The sequence below is a fragment of the Colias croceus genome, chromosome 21 (assembly GCF_905220415.1).
Source record: "Colias croceus chromosome 21, ilColCroc2.1".
Taxonomy (NCBI): domain Eukaryota; kingdom Metazoa; phylum Arthropoda; class Insecta; order Lepidoptera; family Pieridae; genus Colias; species Colias croceus.
Window position 1 is genome coordinate 782,967 of NC_059557.1, and position 26,996 is coordinate 809,962.

The following is a 26,996-nucleotide window of genomic DNA, read 5'->3' on the forward strand; positions in this document are numbered from 1 at the left end:
CTCGGTCTGGTAGGACACAGGCTGATCACCTACTTGTCCCTAAAGAAAATCGATCAGTGAAACAGATGTATAATGCATCTGCCCCTTACCCCACTAGGAGACATGGGACTTCACTTTTTTATATAATAAAATTAATATTATTATATTTGTATTGTCTTACGAAAACCAGTCGTAAAAATTGCATAAAAATATATCTTATTTTATACATTATCTAATTCTAGGTAATAATGGTAACAATCATTAGTATTAAGTAAAAATTCGTAAATGAACATATTTAGCTGTATTATTAATTCTACTACACTAGGTTATAAGTATACGAATAAAAAACCATAATTTCGCCAAATCCTTCCCAGTCCCCGACAGTACGAACATTCATGGACGGTGACAGTCTTGTAAAAAGTGAGTCCGCTCTTTTGTTGGTTCTAGAATTTAAAACATCATCAATATTTCTTCAGCTCAAACCTAAAATCGTATCAAAGTAAATCATACATAATATTGTTTATAAAGCGGAGAAGTGAAACATGCATTAATCATTATGCATGTGTCTTCCATTGGCAGAATAGCAACATCAAAGCTACGAATAAATTATTCGTAAACAATTGAAATTTAAACGACTGCAACTTTTCATACCCATCTTAAATTTAATTGAAGTGTTTGGACGATTTCGAAAAATGTTATGCACCTACTAGTTTGCTTCATGAAACTATAAATTAGATACAGTTTTTAAAGAAATAAACCACTAAATCACATTACAAAATAGTTAATTAAAATATATGTAATCGCGGAACTAAATAAAATCAAATGAAACGTCCGTTTATGTTTGTATATTGTACTGAGAAGTGACTTCACGGTGTCTCTTAAATTAACTATTGATAGACTTAATGTAGGTGCGACTTTTTAAATTTCCTTTTTTCGGTAGTAGGTACAACATCTAATGATCACATCCAAAAGTGGTTATTTTTCTCGATTTAATTTACGTTATTATGTTAGCATATAAAATTTGATTTAACAGTGATCAAATAAATAAGCTCATCGGTATTAGTGTATAATTTTTTTTATCAATCTTCAATTATTCAAAATTGATAAAATATTAAACTTGAGTAGTGTTAGAATAATTTCTTAAATTGATATTAAAATCCTAAAGCTTTTAATGCTGCCCTGCTGCAGTCAAAACTGTTAATAATTTAAATCAATGAACTGAAAGTAAAAGTCTTATCAACGCTATTCTGCCATCGCTCCACACCGAAGAGAATCATTTTACAAACAGTATAAATAATAGTAGTTCAACCAATGGCGACAGTTTCTCCCGCGCGTCCGAGCCGACATCTCGCGTATTTATAAAATACGAATATGATACTATGAACACTTCTCTCATATCAATATGTCGCCGCTCAATTTACTTTTTTTCCTTTTAACTCCAAGTTGCTACTCGCTGAGCATCGGAGTGAGTGATAAAAATGTGACGAAGCGTGCTGCAAATAGCGAATTCTTTCCGGACTGGGTCCCCTTCAAGAACAAGCATGGTGAGGAGCTCGGAGAGTTCGTGGCTGTGGCCAAAGCGAAACCGAAAAAACGACTCGCACCGCCTATGAATTTCATACTAAAAGCTGTCGCCGAACCAAACGGCGATGATTATTATGATAAAGGTCAAGGCGAAAGCGACAACGAAGATTATTATGAAAAGAAGGAATGGTCTGACTTAAACAGACCTGCAGAACCTGTTGATCCGAATAAACCGATAAGCCAAAATATATCTGATATAGATGGAATCGTAAATATAATAACCAAACCTGTAGACGATCCCGTGATAAAAGCTATACAAGTGCGTAACAAAGAAAATCAGGAAGCAAAGCAAAAATCAGAGGAAGAAAATCAAAATGTTAGTGAAGAAAAGGAAAGCCTTAAAACTAAAGATGAAAAACAAGATATACAACCAGAGGCCGAAAGTGATGAAAAAGAAGAGAAACGCCCGAGGCGATATGAAGATGATGTTGAATACGAAGAAGCGAGTTCTGAAAAGCAAAAACCTGAAGTTGTCGATGAAGAAAAGCGTGAAAGCGAGGAAAAGAAAGCAAAATTGTTAAGTAGCGTTGATGATTTAAAAGAACGACATGCACAAGAGCAACGTGCGATAAATGAAAAAGTAAAAGAGGAAGAATTATTCCGAGAAGATTTCGAAAGAGACAACTTAGGATCTAGTGAAGAGAATGATAAGTACGCAAAAGGAAAAGGACCAAAATGGAAGAAAATAACTGATTATGAAGAATACAACGATGATGTTGGATCTGTAGAGGATAAGTATAAACTTAATCATGAAAAAACAACAACGACGACAACTACACAATCACCTAAAAAGAGCAAAAAGCGCAAATCCAAAAAGGAAAAATCTGTAGCTACTGGTAAGCTGTCCGTTTTTAGAAATCCTCAACTTTATATGATCGTTGATGAAAACGAAAGTACAACACCAAAACCCAAAGCGGAAAAATCTAATGAAAAGTTTTCAGCCAAATATTCAGCAGATGATGACAACGTAAGAATATCATTAGTCCCAGCAGATGATGATTCAAAGGAAGGTGAGCCAACGCGTTTCTTCCCTAAGAAAAGGAAAAATAAGCGAAATAAAGCAAAGACAACTGCGTCACCCATAACATTCAATACAGAGACGATAAGTCTGCCAACAACAGCGTCTGATACAACTGGTTTTGATGCATCGGCGTCTGACACAACTGCTTCGGATGTGGATTCGTCTGCATCGAACACCGCACCGTCTGCGTCTGACGCAATCCCTTCTGCAACGTCAGGCGCAGACGTTGACTCCACGCATGCGTCAACTGATAAAGAAGAAGAGAAGAAGATTGCAGATTATAGCCACGAAAAAGGTAAGAATTGAAAGGTATTCTAATTGCATGTTTTTATGTAAACACGTTTATTAATGTCGTAAATTAATAATCTTATACATGATTCACATAAATATTTATGCTATGAAAGCCTTGGTGACTTATTTGAAGAGATTTAATAAAATTGATTAAAAATAAATAATAAGACATCATCAATAATTATGGTAAAGAAGCTAGATATCAAAAAATTTTTGCGTGTACTAGTGTACACACGTAAGAAGTGAAACTTCTTTATGACCTCATTTTTCAAAAAATAATTTACTACATGCAACTTTACAGAAATACGTCGAATCACGCGTGGTAGGGATAATAAAAAGATGGCGCGTAACGGAAAAATTACACGCGTAACGAAAAAATTTTACACAAAATTTTTCCAACACCGATAAAGAAGTTTCACTTCAAAAATAAAAAATATCGTGTATTGGTTGGTAAAAACCTTTTTGTATTCTGATATTGTTTTGATCCCAAATTATGCAAAATATAAAAAAATTACTTCACCTATACTCGTAAATATATTTTTTAACATTTTATACTAGCATTTACAAAAGAATATCTTCATGTATTCAAAGTGCGATTTAAGTAAAATAGTAATCAATATATTTTATTAAAACGTACACGAAACAATTTCCAAATAGGTAATATCATAGCAACAATTCAGAACTGTATATCGAGGTCCATCCACTTTGCATTTTCGACCGACGCATTTCTACCAAAATATACTGAAGCCTCGAGCGATTTACAGGCGAGAGACAATCTACTCTACATTTTGCTCCTTAAATTTGTTCCTTGTTCCATTGGCATACGGTCTAATTTAAGTTGTTGTCAGGATTTTTAAGTTCACTCCGTCAAAAGTACCTAATTTCTAACAAGGGTTCCGAAAGATGGGTCAAGTAAGATACGACATGATTACCGTATTGACTATCACGCTTAAATGATCCCTTTTATCTTAATAAAATATTTTTATGAAAATTCTTAAGGACGACAAATCTTCTTTTGCTGATAATGATCCAAATATTTTTTTGAACCGATATAACTTACAATGTAACTTATAAAGTTTTACTAACTTAATTATGTGGGTGATTCAGGTAATCTAAATCTTAAAATTATTCACATTCACCGAATAAATAGGTGATATTACAACAGCAAATGTAGCTCTCTTTATATCTCCGAATCGCGGTCCGCCCCGGCTTCGCCCGTGGTACATATTTCGCAATAAAAGGTAGCCTATGTTTTTCTCAGGGTCTAAAGATTTTTTGTGCCAAATTTCATCAAAATCTGTTCAGTAGTTTATGAGCCTGTTCATTACAATCAAACAAACAAACAAACAAAGTTTTCCTCTTTATAATATTATTAGTGTAGATGAATTTCCATATAAATGGAGTCTAGGAATTATGGAAACGTGATTTAGATAAATATAAACCGACTTATTTTAATAGCTGCCCTCAATGTCCTTTGCATTTTACCATCAAATTATGACTGGTTAATAGGACCGCCTCACCCCTCGAAGACTTTAAAATAAAAAGAGCGGATGTGCTGAGCACACGTGTCAGAAGTGAAACTTCTTTGGCAACATTCTAAGATACCAAAATCTTTGCCTTATATTACTCAATAACGTGTCGGTATTGCTATGAAACGACTTTTATTTACTCTCAAGGCACTTAGAGAAGTTTCACTTCAAAAATTAATCGAAAATAAGTGGCGGAGAAATTGATGAATACCAAAAAATACTCGAACAAAGATTCTCCTGTTTTTTGAAGTCAGTTAAAAATAGTAAAAAGTATGGATCATCAAAGTTTTTTGGTTCAAGCTGAGGGCAAGCGATACGTGACCACTTTTTCGTCGTCACGGTGTTAAATCTATTTATTTATGTGTCGGTTCAATGGACCTTCGTTTGATGAAAAAAAGTTAATAGATTTTTTAACGGAGATTTGTAAAACAAATGCTTAAGCAGTAATTAATTGTTGAGTAAACAAAATAACTGTGTTCTTAATGTTGTTTTTTGTGTTTATTTCATAGCGTTTTTCTAATAAGAAAATGACGGTAATTATAAATGTAAAAAGATGTTTGTTGGTAGTGTTGACATTTTTAATCGATTTTGCTCTGAAATCTAAAAACGCTCCATAACATCACTACATACTTAGTATAAAACGAAGTCGCTTTCTCTGTCCCTATGTCCCTTTGTATGCCTAAATCTTTAAAACTACGCAACAGATTTTGATACGGTTTTTAATAGATAGAGCGAATCAAGAGGAAGGTTTTAGTATATAATTTATTAGGTTTTAGACAAAGCGGGCGAAGCCGCGGGCGGTAAGCTAGTTGTTTATAAAATAGGTACTGATTTATTTAAGACCTAAGATTAGACAATAGACTTCTTTCTTACATAAATAGGAAGTGTGAACATTCTGCGGATTTTGCAATTTTATGCTATTACATAAGCCAGGCTTTGTCCACTTAAATTAAATTATATCACTTGGTGCAATACTGAACTAATTCCTAGTTCTTTAGTAAAAGATTTCTTTAATACAAAAGCCGAAAATTCTGTTTTTAGAAATAGACTTGGCTAATCGGTATTGAACAACAAAAGCCTACGTTACTCAATAAAAACTGCTTTCTAGGAACCTACTGGTAAAAAATAATTTACAATATAGGTAAACTTATGGCAATGTATGTTTAGATATATTATGTGATAAATTTCTGGTTAGGTTTTTCAGTGTATAATCATACTATAATAACATAAAAATAAATGCGAAAGTAACTCTGTCTGTCTGTCTGTTACTCAATCACGCCTAAACTACTGAACCAATTGGCATGAAATTTGGTATGGAGATATTTCGATACCCGAGAAAGGACATAGGCTACCTTTTATTGCGATGTACCACGGGCGAAACCGGGGCGGACCACTAGTGTATAATATTATAAGATAGAGTGCATATAATATCTTCAAGCATAGATATTATACAACGTTAAGTCTTTGGGTAATGCTTATAATTATGTACTAATTATTAAATACATATCAGATACTATTGCCAATAAATAAAGTTGTCATTAAATACCTTAATGATCTAAGTTAAATACGGATAAATCGCTTTATCCAAGTAAAATAAAACAAATAAAAAATGAAATTTACACCCAATTGATTACAAAATCTGTTTATAATTAGCGTGATAATTTATATTTAGCGTACAATTAGTTACAGGTCAGAATTGAAAGTGTGTCCATAGAAAGTGTACAAAAATTCCGACCTATTGAACTAATGTCAGTGACGAGATATTTAAAAACAATTGGGTCATTGTTTTCTTTTGCAATTGACTGTACGCAAAACGGCCTACTGCGAAAATTTCAAGGCCTTTATTTTAACTTGAGTTTTGATTTAACTTCGTTAGTTTATAATAAAAGATTCAAGGAAATAAAATGTCTTCATTATAGAATCAGCATGGTAAATAATACAGTTTACTTTAGCGCTACAGCTTAATTACTTCATACGCTTAGGATATATGTAATCTTCCATTTAATAATTACTGTAATGTTATACATGCAACGATGCATTTACATCAAACGAACATAGAGCTTAGAGCAAGAGCATTCTCGTGATATTTTAGTGTAAACGAAAACTCGTATGCAGTGTTGTTCAGTATTAACATTGCATAGTCTTTTCGAACGCACTAAGAGCAACGAAAGAATACTCTATGCCTGTTTAAACTAAAAAAATTACGTAGTGGGGTTAGAATGAATAATTGCTCGTTTGATGTAAATGCACCGTAATGTGAGGCTGTAAGCGCAAAATACAAGAGCTTCGATCACAATAATCCGATAAGGCGAACTACCTATATTTCTATAGTATTAGATATATTGTATCAGGAAATGAATGATGTTTTATTTTTAACCGACTTCAAAAAAAAGGAGGAGGTTATCAATTCGGCCGGTATATTTTTTTTGTTATTTTTTTATTAGTAATAATGAAGAAACTAGTTATAGTATTCTGGTAGGACACAGAAGGCTGATCACCTACTTGTCCCTAATGAAAATCGATCAGTGAAACAGATGTATAATGCGTGTGTCCCTTACCCCACTAGGGGACATGGGACTTCACTTAAATAGTTTTCCAACATCGATTGATAAGATGTTTGATATTATCAAAGATTATATCGGTTGGGGAGTAATCGTTCCATAATCTAAATGTCATCGACTATATAAATGCTATAATTAACGTGACTTTTTCTATTTCTATAAATAAAGATATTTAATTTTATTTATATACCTAATAATCATATGAACCATACAAATGTTTCACAAATTACATAATAATCCTTGTTTTATAATTATAACGAGATCATTTTTATTAACAGAAAAAAATCGATCACTCTTTAAGACACAAGAGACGAGTGGATTATTATGTATAGAAATACGTATTAAATAAATAATAATTATTTTTTACCAGGTGGAGGTCGAAAACACGAGTCGGAATATTCAGAAGAACACGGAGAGCACGGCAAAAAGGCGTATGAGGTAAGAGTTTGTTTATAGTACAATATCTCCCACTTTTTCTAATTTTATAAGAAACTTTAACAAAGCTAGAGATACGAAATGTTTAAAACAACACAATGAAATCAATATTACATTCTGAGGAATTTTATAACTAAATACAGAATTATGAAAAAAAATAATTTAAATTACCTACGTTAATTTACGAAGTTACTTTTATTTTATGTTGTAATGTTCGATTTACTACCGCAAAAGATAATAAATTATCTACAGACAGACCTAAATTTATAAAAATAATAATGCCCGATTTCACCAATAACCCCAAAACAGTCTCCTAAGTAAGGGTTCCTTAGTTTAAGGGACCCTTCAAATCACTACCGAACCTAACGATTTAGGTGACACTTCTCTGTCGGTGAAAGCAAATTTTACGTTAGGTATCCCCTAAATTGACTTAGGTGACACTTAAATTTTACGGGTTGTTGGTGTAAACGGGCATAAGTACGAGGGCAGTCCCAAAAGTAGCCGACCTAACCAAGAAAAAACAAAAAATATGGAATAAATAATATTTATTTCTCTACATAGCTTCCTTGTAGTCCTTTACACTTTTCCCAGCGGTGCTCTATATCTTCAATGCCGCGTCTGTTGTAGGAACCGTCGAGCTCTTCAAAATAGGCATTAACCGTAGACTCAACATCTTCATTGCTTAAAAAATCTTTTCCCAACGAGCTATTTTTTTAAGTTTGGGAACATAAAATAATCAGATGGGGCCAAATCTGATGAATAAGGTGCATGAGGTAGCAATTCAAACTTTAATTCTTCGATTTTAGCAATCGCAATGCCGGAGGTGTGGACTGGCGCGATGTCCCGATGAAACAAAACTTTTTTTCTTTGATAGATGAGGCCGTTTTATCTTTATTTCTTCACTTAGACGCTGCAACAAGTTTGCGTATTACTTGCTGTTTATGGTTTTTCTTCTTGGTAGATAATCTATGAAGATTATCCCACAAGCGTCCCAGAAAACCGATGCTATGACTCTTCCTGCCGATGGAACCGTTTTTGCCTTCTTTGGGCCCAATTCTCCCCTTGCAGTCCATTGCTTTGACTGTTCTTTCATCTCCGGTGTGAAATAATGAACCCACGTTTCATCCATGGTAATAAATCGACGCAAAAACTCTGCACTATTGCTTCGAAATTTTACCAAACACTCAACTGAAACATCCTCACGACGCTGTTTTTGCTCTAGTGTGAGTAATCGCGGCACCCACCTTGCGCACAGCTTCCTCATGTCCAAGTTTTCAGTTAAGATACGATGTACTGCACTTTTTGAAATGCCTACCATATCTGCTAGCTCGCGCACTTTTAGTCGAAGATCATCCAATACAATTTTGTGGATTTTTTTACCATTTCTGGTGAAGTCACCTCATTTGGTCGCCCACTGCGAGGTTCATCTTGGCAGTTCGTTCGGCCACGTTTGAACTCGGCCACCCAATATTTTACCGTTGTAAACGAAGGAGAAGACTCCCCCAATGTAGAATCTAGCTCTTCTTTTATGTTAGTTGGGCTGAGGCCTTTCAAATGAAAGTATTGAATGACGTATCGTAGACCAATTTTTTCCTTAATAGAAAATTCTCTGACAGCGTTCACTTTCAAGGACTACAAAACAAATGACAAATGACCTAGTGTGTTCAAATTCCAAATTTAAAATCCGCATTGATCAGACTTTTTAAAAAGAGTATTTAGTCGAATAAAACTGCCAGTACGTAAGTCAGGTCGGGTAATTTTGGGACCGCCTACGTAACCTATAAATCTATCTATAAATCTATCATCTTATTTCCTTAGTAGATGTTAATATGTGAAATGTATACCTACCTAACAAACCCAATACAAATACATATTTATTAGTAAAAAATAATACAAAACAGTACCGTGTGTTATATTAAAATAAGCGGTAACACCTCATAAATGTTTTACAACCTCCCAACTTTGTTGATGCGTGTCGTAAAATTATGATACGGTCTATACCTTCATATATTTTTCCTTTACTAGCTTTTACTCGCGGTTTTGAACGCATTTTACAATTGAATATTTTTACGCTTAGTGAAATTATTTGAAAGTGAAAGATACGTTACAAATTACAATAATCGATGTCAAGGCGTTTAAAATTTGTAATAAAACGTTTTTTGACCAAATACTATCTATTACGCACATTTTTTTCCGTCGTTATGATCGCGTGTTTGCGTTACACGTTGACAGACATTTGTTGCTTGTTTTACTGTTTCTCCTCAAGTTTTGATATTTTCATGGACAAAAAAGTAATTTACGGCAATTTATGTTTATTAAATCTATTTAAAAATCAAAATTCATTCAAACATGTTCTACGGTCTGGTGAAAATAAAGATAGAGTCAACGGTATTACCAACTAGCTGCGCTTCGCGGTTTCACCCGCGTGGCTACGCTCCTGTTGGTGTTAGCGTGATGATATATAACCTTTCTCAATAAATGGGCTATCTAACACTGAAAGAATTTTTGAAATCGGACCAGTAGTTCCTGAGATTAGCGCGTTCAAACCAACAAACTCTTCAGCTTTATGATATTAGTATAGATATTAGTACGAATGCAATATTATAAGTAGTTATCAATATTATTGTTCTATCAAAACCCCAACTAATCCCATAAAACGCATTATCCCATCTATTTTTAGCTCCACAACATTCTTCTCATAATATACGGGGTTGTTTCAAGGAAAATTTCTTAAAATAACCTTATTTCGCTCAAAATATTGGTTATCCCCCGTAGCTTGGTAATCCTTGCCATGGGTTATATGATTTATTAAGTCTATGGTGAAGTAAATCAGTTGCTAATAATAGCCCTTGGGCCTTGGCCCTTCCGTGATTTCATAGCAGATAATGTATTGTAACTGTTCTTGTTATCAAAATATGTTCCCGAATTTGTTATTAAAGAGTCTGTTAGAAAAGTTCGTAAGCGATTATTTTTCTAGGTCTATCTCTCAAAAATAAGTGTAGTGTAACAACATGTTTGTAAGGCCTAGGGCTTATTAATGTAGTCGTCATAATATTATGATGTTATTATTGAGCTAGTTCACAATGAGAAGAAATTTATTTTTAGTTTGTTTTTCCACTGAGAATGAAAAACTAAAAATGAACGTGTAAAATGAAAAGTCAAAATATTGAAGTCGAATAAACATGCAATGCAATTAGTGACTAATAAAAACGCTTTCTAAATATTTATTACAAACTAGCGGTCCGCCCCGGCTTTGCACGTGGTACATGTTTACGTTTTTTCTTCAAAGAACTATCCTCGTATTTCAAGGAATATTATAAATCTATGATTATAAAAAAAGAATTAACGACATCGGTTTAGCTGTTCACGAGATTTGCGCTTAGCAACAAATTTAGCGTTTCATTTTTATATTATGAGATGACTCTATATCACCATCAGCCCCTATTTGTCTTTATTGCAAGGACACCGGCTTTTTGTGATGGTGTACCGCGCATCACGCTAGCCAAATATAAGTAATTTATTATCATAATTTATATAATTTGACATAATTATCATAAATTATATAGTCCGACATGATACCAAAAAAATCTATTAGCTCAACATATTTCCTGGCATTAGGTATTCTTATCATTGAACTCCAACCTACCATAGCCTACAATCCTACATCATACCTAGGTCATTCAGTATCTAGTATCAAATGTATTTACCACCAGCACTAAATAAACAAGTTGTAATACCAAAACGCAAATGCAATTTTCCTCGCATCATGAAACAAATCTCCTGCCACCGTTATAATCCTGTTTCCTAATTTTCTCTATTGGCCTACGATTGGGAGTATTTGCGTAGTTTTAAAGGGAATACATACATATTTGTTATCCATACTTAATATTATAAATGCGAAAGTAACTCTGTCTGTCTGTCTGTCTGTTACTCAATCACGCCTCAACTACTGAACCAATTTGCATGAAATTTGGTATAGAGATATTTTGATACCCGAGAAAGGACATAGGATAGGTTTTATCCCGGAAATCCCACGGGAACGGGAACTACGCGGGTTTTTCTTAGACTGCGCGGGCGATGCCGCGGGCGGAAAGCTAGTAACCTATAAAGTTTATTTCTACCTACCTGTTCTAAGAAAATATTTTTACGTATAATATAGTAGAGCCTAATGTCAAAAAAAGTTTATTTGAAGAAGCCATAAATATAGGTATAATGGGGAAGAAATTACATGAGCATCATTAAGTTTTTTATTTTATTCTTTTAATTTACGTTTTTCTGCAAAAATTAGATGTATTTCCTCATGTAAATCCTAATATACGACTACAACAACAAACTTGAAAGGGCAAAACACCCCTAATTTTAACTTTGAAAATGTAATCCAATTTCAATGTGTTGAGTTTGAATTATTTAATTACAAATTTATTATTCGTTTAATTTGATTTGGTTTGTGAGATAATCATTTAAAGTTATATTAACTTCGATAATTTGAGCTCAACCTAGGTCATGCTAAGTCAGATTCTAGATATTATTTTGAATAGCTATTTTACACGCGGACTCGAGTTAGGTAAAGTTCACTCTTCAAAACTATTTATATAACCAATGCTTTTAATCCATACTTATATTATAAATGCGAAAGTAACTCTGGCTCTGTTACTCAATCACGCCTAAACTGCTGAACCAATTTTCATGAAATTTGGTATGGAGATATTTTCATACCCGAGAAAGGACATAGGCTACTTTTTATCCCGGGACATAGGATAGGATTTATCCCGGAAATCCCACGGGAACGGAAACTATGCGAAAGCTAGTATATAAATACGTATTTCACTCTACATCATAATAATAATTATTCCCTGATACATTCCCTTTTTTTTAATTAGTCAAAGATTTTCACAGAAGTTTGGTTAGAAATTACGTGATATTTTTAAACACATAATATTATTATCTACATACCTATATTTAATAATTTATTGTGTATTTAGACAGCATCAACAAGAGCACCTGAATGGAGACACACTGTCGATCCTATAAACTTTTATTATACACTATCAAGATTTAAACCATGGTACAAAACGGATAAAGTGAGTGGTGAATGTTCCTAACATGTAAAACATGTTTTTAACATTTGTACCAATTTAACCCTATATTTTTAAATTAATCGTCGATAAAATTGTAAAACAATGTCTTTAAATATTGCCTGTGTAGTGTGTAAATAATAATTGAAATTATCTCTCTTTAATATTTTGATCAAAACATTAACTATCTGAATGAATGAAATGAATGAATGAAAATTCTTTATTGCTATAGGCATAAAAACAAAAAGCAATAAACAATACATTTAAAAAAGGAAAGGGCGGCCTTATCGCTATGTAGCGATCTCTACCAGGCAACCTTTACATTACTGTAAGGAAAGGAAAGAAATAAAACAAACTTTTTTAATTCTAGCTGAAATAAAAATGCTTTCAAATTGAAAATAATAATAATCGTCCAATTTACTCGAAAAGGAATTCTGATATCCCAATTTACAAGAAACAATCAAATTTCTCAGCTATGTAAATTTCAGATTCCTATACATGGTCTAGACTAGACACTAGAATAACATAAATTGTACCTATGTACTATTTGCCAAAGAACTTAGCAACTATATTCTGCTGTTACTAATCATAAGTACATGCATATCTCTATGAAAATATAGAACTAGTCTTATAAGCCATTAGACATTAATTTAAGACGCTTTTATTAGTGTTTTTAGTTTTTTAACTACCTATATTGATTACTAACTGTGCCCCGCTGTTTTACCCGCAGTGCTGTGCTTCTGTTGGTCTTAACGTGATGATATAATATAGCCTATAGCCTTCCTTGATAAATGGGCTATCTAACACTGAAAGAATTTTTCAAATCGGACCAGTAGTTCGTATCATTATCGCGTTCAAACAAACAAACAAACTATTCAGTTTTATAATATTAGTATAGATGTTTCTTACATAGAAACACCAGTCCATTCGACTCGAGACTTCGAGAACAAAAACCACCATTGTGTTGCTTTGTTTTCACGATGTGTTTTAGATGATCTAATAATAACAAACTTTGGACAATCGCTAATATTGATAAGTTTTGTTTTCATTATATATTTGTTTGTATAACACAGTAGAGCTAGTGTGTTAGTTATATAATAAAAGTTCTCACAAATTGTTTCATGTATGGTTTATAATCAATGAGATTTCGTTTAGAGAAGTGTGGCTTACTTTGTTAAATAGTAAATCTTCTAAAACATTACGCATTTTAACTAGATATCTATTTTTGTCGTTATGTAGAGACACTTACGGCTACGGACTAACATGCTAAAAATGTAACAATAGTTGAATAATGCTTCAGCGCAGGTCGAAAAAAAATTATGAAATTCTAATGTCCTGTAATTCTAATCCCAGAGAACTACGTAACAAAATTCACTGTCCATAATTCAATTTAAAATTACTTATTCTAAGGTCTATACGTTCATATGGAATCTTCCAGGAATGTCCAATAGGTACTTTCAATAATTAAAACTTGAATTTTCTCGAGCTCAATTATAGAGTCTAGGATTCAATTCCAGTCCCAACCATTAGACACTAAGCACTATAATTCATAACTTGCTATAACTGGTCCGTTTTAATTTGTATAAATTATATAAGTTCGCAAGTTGTCATCAAAGACACTTTTACTATGAGTTCTCATTCGCAACTCGATCTATCTCACTTCAACTTTGACATTAGATTTCTAAATTCTAACAAATGGGTTTAAATTATATTACAAAAATGTATTTGTAAATTTAAGAAATAACATTAAAAAAAATTATTAAACAGGCTACCTATCCTTAAACTTTATAATAAATATTTAAAATGCTTGAATTTTAGGACAATAAATTGTTTTCAATATCAGCTATTATCCATTGCGTGTCAAGTAATTGTCGGGATCATAGTAACCTCAATTTATTTCACAAGCTTTAAGTCATTATTTCTCAAAGAAATACTACTACCATTATTCTTCAAGTTCTGATCCGATATTAAAACAAATAATAAACAACTCCGTGAATCATTCGAGTATCCTTAGTACGCAAAGTTCACAAGTCAATTACAGCAGGACAGTACAACTGACATGACTCTGGTTTCGTTTTAATTAACCAACTTCCATTAACAAGATGCCGGCTCTGATCTTTTATCAACAAGCTTGTCCGTTCATTTCGATGATTTTATTGTTTAAAAGTCATTGTTCTAACCCGCTGTATTCAAAGAATGTTCCTTTATGTGTTCCAGTTAGTTCCTCTTTGGTCAGGATTATTAAGATTATCTATTGATATTAATTAATTAGTTTGCTTGATAAAATAACTGCATTTTATGAAGAAAAAAAATTGATGCATCATGAAAATACAATATATCTGTCGATTTTTATGTTCAAAGTTTAACAACGATATACCTATTATATTTATAATTCAACTAAATTCTAACATTCCAAAGATGCTTATGAATATAACGTGACTGTATTAACATCTTTAGCCACGACCACTAATAAAAATAACCATAAAATTGATATGTTCATTGTTCAATATAATTCAGGGGTACCACGAAGACACGAAGACCAGCAAGGGCCACCATGACAAGGAGAGTCACCACGATAAGTACAAGGACCAGGGTGGAATAGATAAGAAGCACCATGATGAGAAGGAGCATTATGGAGCTCATCATCATGAGGAACACGGGAAGAAACATGCGAAGGTAAGTTCTTATACGCATCCTTAAAACTACCTAAGGTTTTAGAATGAAAATGTTTCATCCAAGAATGTAAAAACATTTGTGTAAAATCCAATCAATCCCAACGGCAACGCAGAAGTTTATATTAATTTTTCAGAAAATATTTTTTTTGTATTAGCAAATAAGCTGTTGCTTAGGTTTTATATTTTAAGTATTAAAATTCTATCATTAATGCTCCTTAAGATGCATGAAAGAAACTTATAGCAAGCTCACTTATTTAAATTTTTCGTGAGTTTGTATAAAATAATAAAATCAATTATAGTTCAGAATAACTAACCATCTGTTTACAGTACGAAGAATCAGGCAAGCATTCAAAGGGACACAGCACTAAAGGTAGCCACGATATTCACAAGAAAGACGAATATGAGAAGAGAGTAGAGTTCTTTGAAGAAGACGGAGACTCGGATGAAATAGAGATGCATGGAGGACATCATAGTGAGAAGGAACATTCTATGGTATGTGTTCTGTAGTTTTTATTCAGATAGACGAGAGATGTTTAAATGATGATAGAGCAAGAGGGGTGTATGTCATTGGTTCAAGATAAGGTTGAATTTGTAACTTAAGATGAAGTACGAATGTTTTGCAGTCGAAAGGACGGCCTGTAAATCCTTCGTACTTCATGTAGGCCTGTGAATCCTGCCGGAAAATTTCCGGGATTTTTTGTGTATTTTAGTATCGTAGTTTCAAATCCGATTCATCGTAACTGAAGTTATTTTTTTTATTAAAATTTTAACCAATTAAATAGATAAATTGAGGATTAAAATATTGTGATTTTCTCTAAATTTGAAATTTTAAAACTTACATTTATTTGTTGAAACTGTAGGTGCAATTTCAAAACGAACATTACCGTTAAATTATTCCGCTGTGTCAAAATACAAAAATAGTGTGTTACAAATAAATTGCTGTCACGGTCTAGTAGATCGATATTATTCTCTTTTTTGTCGTTTTAGCTAACTAGATCTTAGTGAATCCTAATATTTCCAGCAATCTAGACTATGAAAAATCGTATTCAAGGTCATTAGGGCTTGTAGAAAATTGATAAAAACATCCATTTAAATGAGTTGTCGCAAGAATACCGAGATTGATTTTCACGGTATTTCATCACATTATTGCAGTTAAATACCGCCTTCTTTAGAAGCATGAAAGCGTTCTAATCGAGAGGTCCTAGGTTCGACCCCGGTGGTATCATCTCACCCGTGAATAAATTAGATTAGTGAAATGATTGGGAAATATAATAATAAAGTTAGGTTTAGTAATGCACAGCCTGTGTTTCCAAACTGCAGTTTGCCTGTTGCCTTGTAAATAATATCGATCAGTAAAACAGATGTAAACGCTCTTTCAGAATCGAATCTTAACTTTAAGTTTTACGTAGAGAATTCCTTATATTTTGAAAAATAACAGGTTACATGTTGTTGTGTACCTCTTTTTTATCTCAATTCTGATGTTAGGGAAATGGTGTCTATCCAAAATAAGATTTACAATTCGAAAATACCTTCCACTTTATTAGCAACCACATTATACTATGATCGTCCAAATTTAAAATAATAAAAGTAAAACTACACAAATTCATTGCCTCAACGTGGTACGAAAAACTAATTTAAAAACGCAGTCACCTATAAAAAGCATCTTACATGGTATAGATATTTTACTTCCCACTCGAAGCTCAGTGCATAATTAAACAGAACTTTTATTAAAAGACGTGGACACAGGCTGCATGGACAACTATCAACTTAATTACAACTTTTCCTATTTACTATTACTTTATTAATTTATCCCACGCCTTTGAAATGTTATGAATATTTAGAGCTATTTAATAAAACAGTAAAGTCAGTCATGTGAATTCTTATAGGATGGTTTAATTAAAAAATGTGTTATGTGAATTATTGTTTGAGTACGTCTGATTTTAGGAAACAAGTACCTTTTATATCTTAGTAAGTAGTATTGTTAATTCATAAGTGTTGCTTTCGTTCCCAGATTTTATTTATCTTTCTGTGTTTTTTTTTTTTTTTTCAAATTCCCCATCATCGTAATGCATCGAAACTTTTTCTAATTTAGATAGTGGTAAAGACAACTCACAAAAATTGTTGTGTTACCTGGTAGAGACTTGTATCTATTTTTTTAAATTAATGTAATAATGATGTTAACAAATAATAATTTATTTCCAGGGTGGACATTACAAGAAGTCCAATCTAGAAGCAAGCCACAAGGGCCACGCGAAGGGCGACACGGGACATTTCAGCAAAAATGGACATGAACATACTAACAAGGTAATTTTTTTGTAGCCTTTCGTTTAGAACAATCTTATTGATCATAATATGCTGAAATCTTCGTTCCGTTAATGATATGAATGTGGATTCGTTTGTATTTAGAAAATCCAGTATGAGCTCTTGTAAAAGAAGTAACTTTTGAAAAAAATATTCTTACGTTACTAAGAAAATTTATGTTACATACCAAAAGCGATTTTTTTTAGATTTTAAGAAATTTTAAATGCTGTGCAGATTGATAAATCGACGCCATCGACCCCAAATTGCTTCTAACTGTTGATTCGTAATGTGTTCATCGTAGCGTACAAATTACTTATAATTTATATTTACGTAGGTACCTACAGTATGAAGGATTCAATGTACCGTGATATTGTATTGCCAAAGAATTGGTTTTTTGCTTTTACGTTTTGAAATAAAAATAGGAAAATTTAATTATTTTTTCTATTCTTTATAAATTTATATTTATAAAGCATTTGAATGCCATACAACCAAAAATATAAATTAAACAAAAAAGGTCGTGTTCCATCGTTACAATATTGTATTCACTGAAAAGTGCTTCATATTGGTTGAAATGGTTGTTAATCATCTCAATAGATGGCGCGCGGTGTGTCCCTTCAGACACAAAAAACTGAAAGAATAGAATAAATTCGATCGCTCGGGCGGGTCACGAGTGGCTGAGTTGGTGAGGCATCCGCCCCGGAATGGCGCGAAAGGATGCGGGTTCGAGTCCCGCCTCGTGATCGAGTTTTTTCTATTCTTTATAAATTTATATAAAATTTAATTAGTTCTAGTAGGTAGAGTCTGGAGAGTTTAGATAGAGAAAAGAATATTATCATCCATTGAACATACATAAAAATAAATTGCCTGAGCAGATGTTGGGAATGGGTAGTGGGTACATATTTTGTTCTCTCAAGTTTATAGAAAAATCTAACTGCATTATCTACATAAAAAATCTAACTATACATTTAAAGACGGATATTTGGAAGTAGAGCGAAGTAGACTATTGGATGTAATTTTATTTGGTCGACTTTGTAAAATAGAGCCTATAAATTAATTATTCCAAAAAAATAACTTTAATAGACGATTTATATGATCGTCATGACTCATGTCTGAAAATAACTTACCTTCTCTTATTGTATTTTGTGTATTATCTATTTGAAACTGGTATCATACTTAATTAAAATTTCATCTTCTCAGGGTCACAGTGCCTCTGGAGGTCACAGTCATCACGGGCACCACGGTCACCAGCACCACGGCGAAGGTGGTAGGAATGGCGGCAAGAAGTGGGTCTACCATCACGGCTACCCCGCGAAAACGGCTAACTTAGTAGTGATTGATCGACGAAACGATTACCAACACGGCCCGCAGTACTTTGGTTAATTTTTAAGTAGCCATAAGAACATATTTTGGTAAATAATTGGATTATTATGTTAGGGAGTTTTTCATAAATTAACTCTTAATAATTGTCAACGATGTTCGATAGTTTTGTGAAGGGTTGTGTCCTGTGACGTCATTTGACAAAATTTTAAGTGTTAAGAAAGAAAAAGATAAATCTGTTAACAGACATGTCGTCACACAATAGTGAGTAAGTCCGCAGTAAAACAGGTGATAATTTATTTTTAACTTTTTTTTAATTTCACCTAGATATAGTAATTCTATGTTTACATAATCAGAATATCGGAAAGAGCATGTTAAATGTAACGTAAATTAAATTAACGTAAGTTTTGCTCTTTGTTAAAGCACGTTTGCGTAATTAGCTCGAAAAAATTTTAAGTTTTGTATAATTAGTAACTAATGATTTGTATTTGTTTTAATGAATAATAGCCATAACATTGATTTTTTGTCACATTGCTTAACAATTATTAAATTCTTCCTACAATTCATTTATTTCTAATTAAGAATTTTCGATAATAATAAAGATCATAGATAAGTAGGTATCATAAGAAATAGTTATCGTAAAAATTTATATTCATATGGACTCAAATATTAAGCCTTCTTTTCGTTTCACTGTTAGTGTTTGAAATAAGCAAATCTTAACATTTTTGTAAAATCTTAACCTTTATTTGGGGATTTATGTTACACTCTTGTGAATTAGTTTAATTTATTGTATATAGGGATTGTAAATAAGTGTTCAATTAAATGTTCTATTAATTTAATGTTTTATACGTTGTTTTTTAATAAAGTTTTGTTTTCACCATATTATGATTGTTTTCTTTTTATAACTGCCTAGTGAATATTTTAAGGAACGATATTAACAATAGCATTTTATTAATTGATCTATTTGTCTTGAAGGTTACCTACCTATATTATTTACTAAATTGTTTCATTCGTATTACATACCTACTCCATATAATGTGAATGTAAAATCTAGCTTGACTGTTTCTCAATAATTCTACGTATAACAAAAACGAGTGTTCATTGAAAATCGAAGAAAAATAATCTAATAAACTTTTTCATAAATTTTCTATAAATAGGCGACAAAACAAGTATAACAATTACGATAATCTATATTAAAAAAGATAATTGAGTAATTTATTAGCCGCACTAATTTACGGAACGTTCCGTTTTACGACTCTGATGTGCGTGGGACAAAATTGGAGATATAAATCATGTTAGCGATATACAGATACCCTCATAAAATACACGTGTTATATGTAAGTATAATAATATGTTTATCTTTGACCACTATAGTACAGTGGAAAAGGCTGCTATTAAGAGACAATTAAAAGAATATGTTGTGATGAATTTTGTTCGAATGTATGTAGTTAAATGTGTTTACTAGCTTACCGCCCGCGGCTTCGCCCGCTTTGTCTAAAACCTGATAAATTATATACTAAATCCTTCCTTTTGAATCACTTTATCTAACTATTAAAAAACCGCATCTATATCCGTTGCGTAGTTTTAAAGATTTAAGCATACAAAGGGACATAGGGACAGAGAAAGTGACTTTATTTTATACTATGTAGTGAAGTTTGAGAATAAAACAAATCAAGGCATTTATGAATGTCGTGATCAATACTAAATAGAAATTCTTGGTATAGATTTACTTCTACTCATTCCAATCGCTATAATACATAATACTAATATTGCACGTATTGCACTTAGCTCTGAATCTTAATAACCGAAAGGCGAAAGCTATAATTTTTCAATGAGCTTTTCTCGCAAAACCGCATTTTAAGTAAACTTCAACAGGGTTTAAAAGGGTAGGATCAAATTTACGAGCGGAAGCGGATATGCATATTTAGTCATCCATACTAATATTATAAATGCGAAAGTAACTCTGTCTGTCTGTCTGTTACTCAATCACGCCTTAACTACTGACCAATTTGCATGAAATTTGGTATAGAGATATTTTTATATCCGAGAAAGGACATAGGATAGGTTTTATCCCGGAAATCCCACGGGAACGGATCTATGCGGGTTTTTCTTTGGCTACGCGGGCGATGCCGCGGTGGAAAGCTAGTGCAGAATAAATTAAACAAATAATCTAATAAATACTCCTACATGACACATTTCATTACATGCCATACAAAGGCTTTTTTAGGAATCGAATCCAGGACCTCACAGTTCTCACATCCTCACAGTCCTCACATTCACGTGCTAAGGAGTAAGGTTCTGGTCTTAATATTATAAAATTACTAGGTACCTACTACCTGTACTGTTCCGCGCTTTACAAACGAGAAAAACAAAGCGTATTTCTATAGCTTAGGTATATATAATATATATGAAAAATTCGAGCTACATCACTGCCAAGTATCATCAAAATCAGTTAAGTTTTCGTGTGAAAGAGTGACAAACAAGCATTCATATTCCATACATCCATAGAAGTTTCGTAACTTTAACGTTTATAATATAAATAAATAATTAAAATGCATAGCAGGATTCATTTAACTTAAATCGCTAAGCTCGTGATAGACCACACCCTAAGCACTTGTGGCGTGCTATCCGCAAATAAAACTCTTGTTTCAAGGCATGTCATTCTTTCTTATGTCCTGCTCGAGGATGCTATTCTACAAGAGAACAGTTTCTATTTTTAATATTATAATAAAACCCGTTTTAAACTCCCTGTATAGAAGTAGTAAAAGATTTGAACTAGGTATTTGATAGAAATTAAGTTTAAGGATATTTTCTCTAAAATCCGTGAATATGCAGTTAGGTAGCTCTATCTGCTACATTACCTACAATCACCTACAATCGATAATATACAATAAATAGAGCCATATACATATTGTGTATTTGATAGATAACGTAATAACGAGATAGGTACGTGGAAACCTACGTGGAAACATGCTCCGTTGTTTTTGTTTGTTAATGAATGTGTAGCAGTAAAAAGTTATTTCTTTCGAGCTTTTATATTATAACATTCATGTGTGTATAAATAATAAGTTTATTTCAGCAGCAAAATATATATTCTACATTTACTTAAATAGATACCTACTAATCTACGTATTATTTGTCGAATTATACCTACTGAAATCAAAGGAGATGAAATATGTCTTTTTTACTTTGAAAAATAGGTTAACGAAAATTTCGTTTACCTATTTGTTATCTAATTTTCTGTATTATTTTTTATAGTACCTATAGGTAGATATATAGGTGTTCTAATTATTTCTAATATGGAACGTTAAAAATTACTATTTTGTGATGTAATCGAAATCCTTTCTATTTTAAACAAAAAAGCGTGAAAATGATGGTCTTAAGAAATACATTGAAATCAATATAAGATAGAATACCATCGTTTTTCTATTGTTCGCTCGAATGGTTCCGATATGCACGTCTTGTCATCAATTCGATTCCCGTTTAAATCAATATTTGTTACTAATTCCCAAAAAAACTATAAGGAAAATTTATGGTGACATTTTGAACCATTGATGAGTTTTTTTATAAAAGAAATATTCAGGACGCGTACAACTTTTTTACACACATAAGTTGTTCTAATACTTTAGCTACCATTATAATAACTTTCAACATCTAAAGATATGAAACGATATTCTCAAAAATCCATCTTCTAAATGAACCTTTCTTAATACAGAAATGATATTAAAACCTCATATTTTACCGTGGTTGATTAAAATAGATGCAAAGACAGCTTCACTGGGCCAGACTTCCCCTAGGAAATTATCGGAAATACGCATCCTGCTACGTGCTAAATTAAACACCGAATTTTATATCTTTAACCATTTTTATCCGTACCAGGAATTCTGTGTTGTTCTATGTAATATTATTTATATAAGGAAATGATTGTTTGTTTTCATTTTGGGTTATTTTAAATCCAAATTTTTTTTCTAACTTTATTCTGTATGATTTATGCTTTTTTATCAAAATATTGTCTGTGTCTAGGTAGGTACTTATGTACAATGGTGTACTGTACCTTCCTAAAGTAGGTACTTTTATTACCGTACTTTAACTATGTTGTATTTTAACTTCAAATTGACTGAACCCATAAAAATACTGAACCAATATTGATGAATTTATGTATAAATTAAAATATTTATAACAAGAGATTAGATTAGACATAGGAGGAGATAAATTTATGTAGAGAACAGCTGTAACGTGATAACTTGAAATGTTGTGGCTTCGCTTACGAGCTTAATTTTCCACTGGTGAATTCCAATTTCAATATTATACATTTATAAATAACAAACAGATTAATTACAATGGCTAATATAAGACTCTACTACCAAATAGGCACTAGAATCTAGGTCCTACATTGTTATAAAATACTACTGTAGGTTACTAGTAAAGCTACGAGCAAAATGCAAATATAGGTACTTACTGTAGATAGTTTACGTCATGTACTGCTAGATACCATTTAGAAAAATCTAGTTTCCTACTTTGAAATAAAATTCTACTCTTTTAATAAAGCTACGAGCAAATACACTTAATAAACTATAAGTATATACTATTCTCGTCAAACATACCGCAATGCCTAAAAACAAAAGTATACAACCAGTGTGTGTTGCCAGTTATAACATGTGGCGCAGAGACATGGTCGTTTACAAAGGGCCTGATAAATAAATTAAGAGTGACCCAACGAGCTATGGAGAGAGCAATGCTTGGAATTTCGCTGCGCGACAAGATCCGCAATACGGAAATTCGCAGACGAACGAAGGTAACTGACATTGCTCTCAGAATCTCCACACTAAAATGGCAGTGGGCAGGCAACATAGCCCGCAGGACCGATGCTCGTTGGGGAATACAGGTCCTTGAATGGCGACCAAGAACCGGACGGCGCACTGTTGGACGCCCTCCTACTAGATGGTCGGATGATATAGTTAAGACAGCTGGGCGCAGATGGTTAAGCAAAGCCAAAGATCGGCAACTGTGGCACAGTATGGGGGAGGCCTACGTCCAACAGTGGACTTATCCGGGCTGAATGGATGGATGGATGATATACTACCTATATCTAGGATTCCTAGCTTCTTCCTAATCAACTTTCGATAAACAAAATAATATGTCAGTATTGATTATCGATTTAATAATTGAATTGCATCAAAATATCAAGTCTCTCACGAATTAGATACATCACACTTCGTTTATTATTTCGGCTCGCGTCTCCCGGGAATAGTTGCTAAAATATAGGAACGTGACTTAAATATAACTCTGGCGCCTTTCAAATTTACATTATGTTTTGTTCGTTGAAATAATTTTTGATGGGCGGCCGCTGAGGGGGAAGCGTTAATAAATAGTGTTTTGGTGTACCTATATTATGCTTGTTTTTAGGTTATTGAGGTGAAGATGGAAATAGGTATATTGTTTAGTTATTTATATGAGTACCTACCTAACTACTCTATTACTTACTACAAGGCCTAATTAAACTTACCGACGTATCAATGAATGCCCAGTTATTTTAATAAAAACTATAATACCCTAAGATAATACTTACTATAAAAACTATAATAGGTAAGTACCCTAAGATAATACTTACTACATTAATTAAAAGCATCAATTATATTATATTTATCTGTTAAGAACAATTATTTGATTTAAACCATAATCACTCGTGCACGTCTTCACAATGCACTATAAAACTGTACTATTTCCCTGGCCAAATGAAATTCTCAGCTTATGATGAGCAAGGCTGAGTCTGAACATGTATATAGTTTACAAGATGTTTCCCTTATTATTAAGCCATTCTTATATTTAAAGTTTGTTTACAATTTGTTGTTTCAAAAACTATAATAGGTACTGCCAATTTATTGACGTACCTATATCTATCTATGCAAGGCTTGTAAAATAACAACATTTACAAGAAACTTTAAGGGTTGATAGATGATAATAATATGAACTCAAACTCAAACTCAAACATTTATTTATTCAATTAGAGTTCTTTTACAAGCACTTTTGAAACGTCATTACATATTTTAACCTTAGTACAAAATAATCTAAGATTTTAACCACCGATTCGGAAAGCAGTACCTATCTACGGAGTTACTCCTTTCGCTCATAAAACTGAAAGAAAAAATAATTTTGATTGCTGAGGTGGGGATAAGGATGGCTTATTATTGACTAGTCAGGTGTCGCCAAGGTACTACGAAAGGTGCAAGTTTGATTCCCGACGTATGATCAAATCTTTTCAATTTTTTTTAATGTTAAAATACTTAGTTATAGGTAAACCAGAATCTGATGGCAATTAGGGAAATCAAAATTTTGAGTGTGCAACCCTGGGGAAAATGGACTGAACGATCTTGATACTGCTTATTTTTTATTTTGTCCTCAATATCATTAGTCACATTACATAAGTGGACAATACTGTACTTAATAATGAGATATCGACTTAATATTGTATAGGTACATACTTACATGTATAATATACAATTATACATATTACTTTTATACAGGTAATACATATTATTATTTACACATACCTATATTTGTATATTCATTACCAGTATGCCATGTGAAAATATCGATATAATGTTAATGTAGATCAAAACTGCTTATAATTTTTTATAAAATAAAATAAAACTATGTTTATTTTCATAAGTATTAACTTATACACACATTATAAAATTGACTTGGACAGCTTGGACTTGACGAATAGCCGTATTGGAAACTCCTTTAATAAGTTTTCATAAAATTATATTCTAATCAACAAACAATATTATAGTTACCTAAATATTATAATCTTTTTTAATTTAAAGTATCAAAACGGGTAAGTCCAATTTACCAATAAAATCTTCAAAATTGAAAATTGTGATGTGTTTGACCCTTCTTCATCGAATGTTTTTCTATACACATTATAAACAACACCTCTTGCTTGTGATCGCAGCGGCTTTTTCGACATTTTCGAAGAATTTTTAGGCAAAATCCTAAAAATTATTCATCAACTGCAAAAAAGACAAATAATTTGACAACCAATTTGATAGTTGTCAAATAAGTTGCCACATGAAAATCTTTTATTTCTTAAATATAAATATGCCATCAGATTCTGGTAGACCTTAACTACCTACATAATATTCCGTATCTATACTTTATTATCAAATTCTATTGCCATTATTACATTAAGGAATAAAAATTAAAAAATAAATTATTATTATTACAATTATTAAGGAATAAAAATCAGTAGGTATCTAAGCCTCATTAGGTATGTTTGTATCTTCACTACATAGTATAAAACAAAGTCGCTCTCTCTGTCCCTATGTAAGTATGCCTAAATCTTTAAAACTACGCAACGGATTTTGATGCGTTTTTTTTTAATAGATAGAGTGATTCAAGAGGACGGTTTTAGTAACTATATAATTTATTAGGTTTTAGACAAAGCGGGCGAAGGCGCGGGCGGTAAGCTAGTAGGTTATAAAATAAAAGGTTTCTATGTTCACTTCCAGTAACTTATATCTGTGTGACATTCAAAAGATCAGTCGGCGGAGATGACTCGGCGATAGCTCTTGTTCCGGCGACAGAAGCCACGTGGAAATTTACTTCTTGACTGACATTTTATTTCAGTTTTCAGCCCATTATTGAAAATGAGTTTTAACTTTAAATGTCAGGTTTAATTAATTATCTGCAAAGTAAAGGCATTTCCCAACGTAAAAAAAAGGTTTAAATTATCTGTTCAAAGGAGTATCTACATAGATTCTTCATTATGTGTAATAACCTTAAATAAGCAATTTATGAAGAACTTAAGAGCTAGCGCACACGAGCAACTTTGTCTCCGCAACTATTTTGTCTCTCCCATCAATTGTATGGGGAGTTGCGTCGCTACGTGCGCGCACTTTCATACTAGCCCATGGGTGGAGAGACAAAATCGTTGCTGAGACAAAATAGTTGCGGAAACAAAGTTGCTCGTGCGCGCTACCTCTTATATAACTAGAAGTTTTATTCTATTACATTTTACGACTTTATTTTAATTCATTCTAAAATTTAATAGCTGTGTTTCACTATAAGCATTTATTACTAAAATAGATCAGAAGACATCCCTGACGACATCCCTGACCAGTAGTTGTTTTTGTATTGAAATTCCAAATTGAATAAAAGTATAACTAGTGAAGATAGTTGATTTCTAATTTTCTATTATTCTAAATAGGTCAGTAATAAAAATGCAA

General features: G+C 32.4%; 1 protein-coding gene across 1 annotated transcript; it reads left to right on the forward strand.

Annotated features, from left to right (window-relative positions):
- Positions 1-1,325: 1,325 nt before the first annotated feature.
- On the forward strand, positions 1,326-19,380 carry LOC123701468 (aspartic and glutamic acid-rich protein-like). The gene is made up of 6 exons (XM_045648957.1): positions 1,326-2,879; positions 7,336-7,403; positions 14,993-15,151; positions 15,478-15,642; positions 17,353-17,454; positions 18,649-19,380. Exons 1-6 carry the CDS (start codon positions 1,382-1,384, stop codon positions 18,829-18,831), a joined length of 2,175 nt encoding a protein of 724 aa, XP_045504913.1. The 5' UTR covers positions 1,326-1,381; the 3' UTR covers positions 18,832-19,380.
- The last annotated feature ends 7,616 nt before the right edge of the window (positions 19,381-26,996 follow it).

Bases quoted from the DNA above. Each gene is read 5' to 3' on its own strand.
- LOC123701468 (XM_045648957.1), top strand. From the start codon at position 1,382: ATGTCGCCGCTCAATTTACTTTTTTTCCTTTTAACTCCAAGTTGCTAC. The intron at 7,404-14,992 runs GTAAGAGTTTGT...AATATAATTCAG, and splicing joins ACGGCAAAAAGGCGTATGAG to GGGTACCACGAAGACACGAA. The intron at 17,455-18,648 runs GTAATTTTTTTG...TCATCTTCTCAG, and splicing joins GACATGAACATACTAACAAG to GGTCACAGTGCCTCTGGAGG.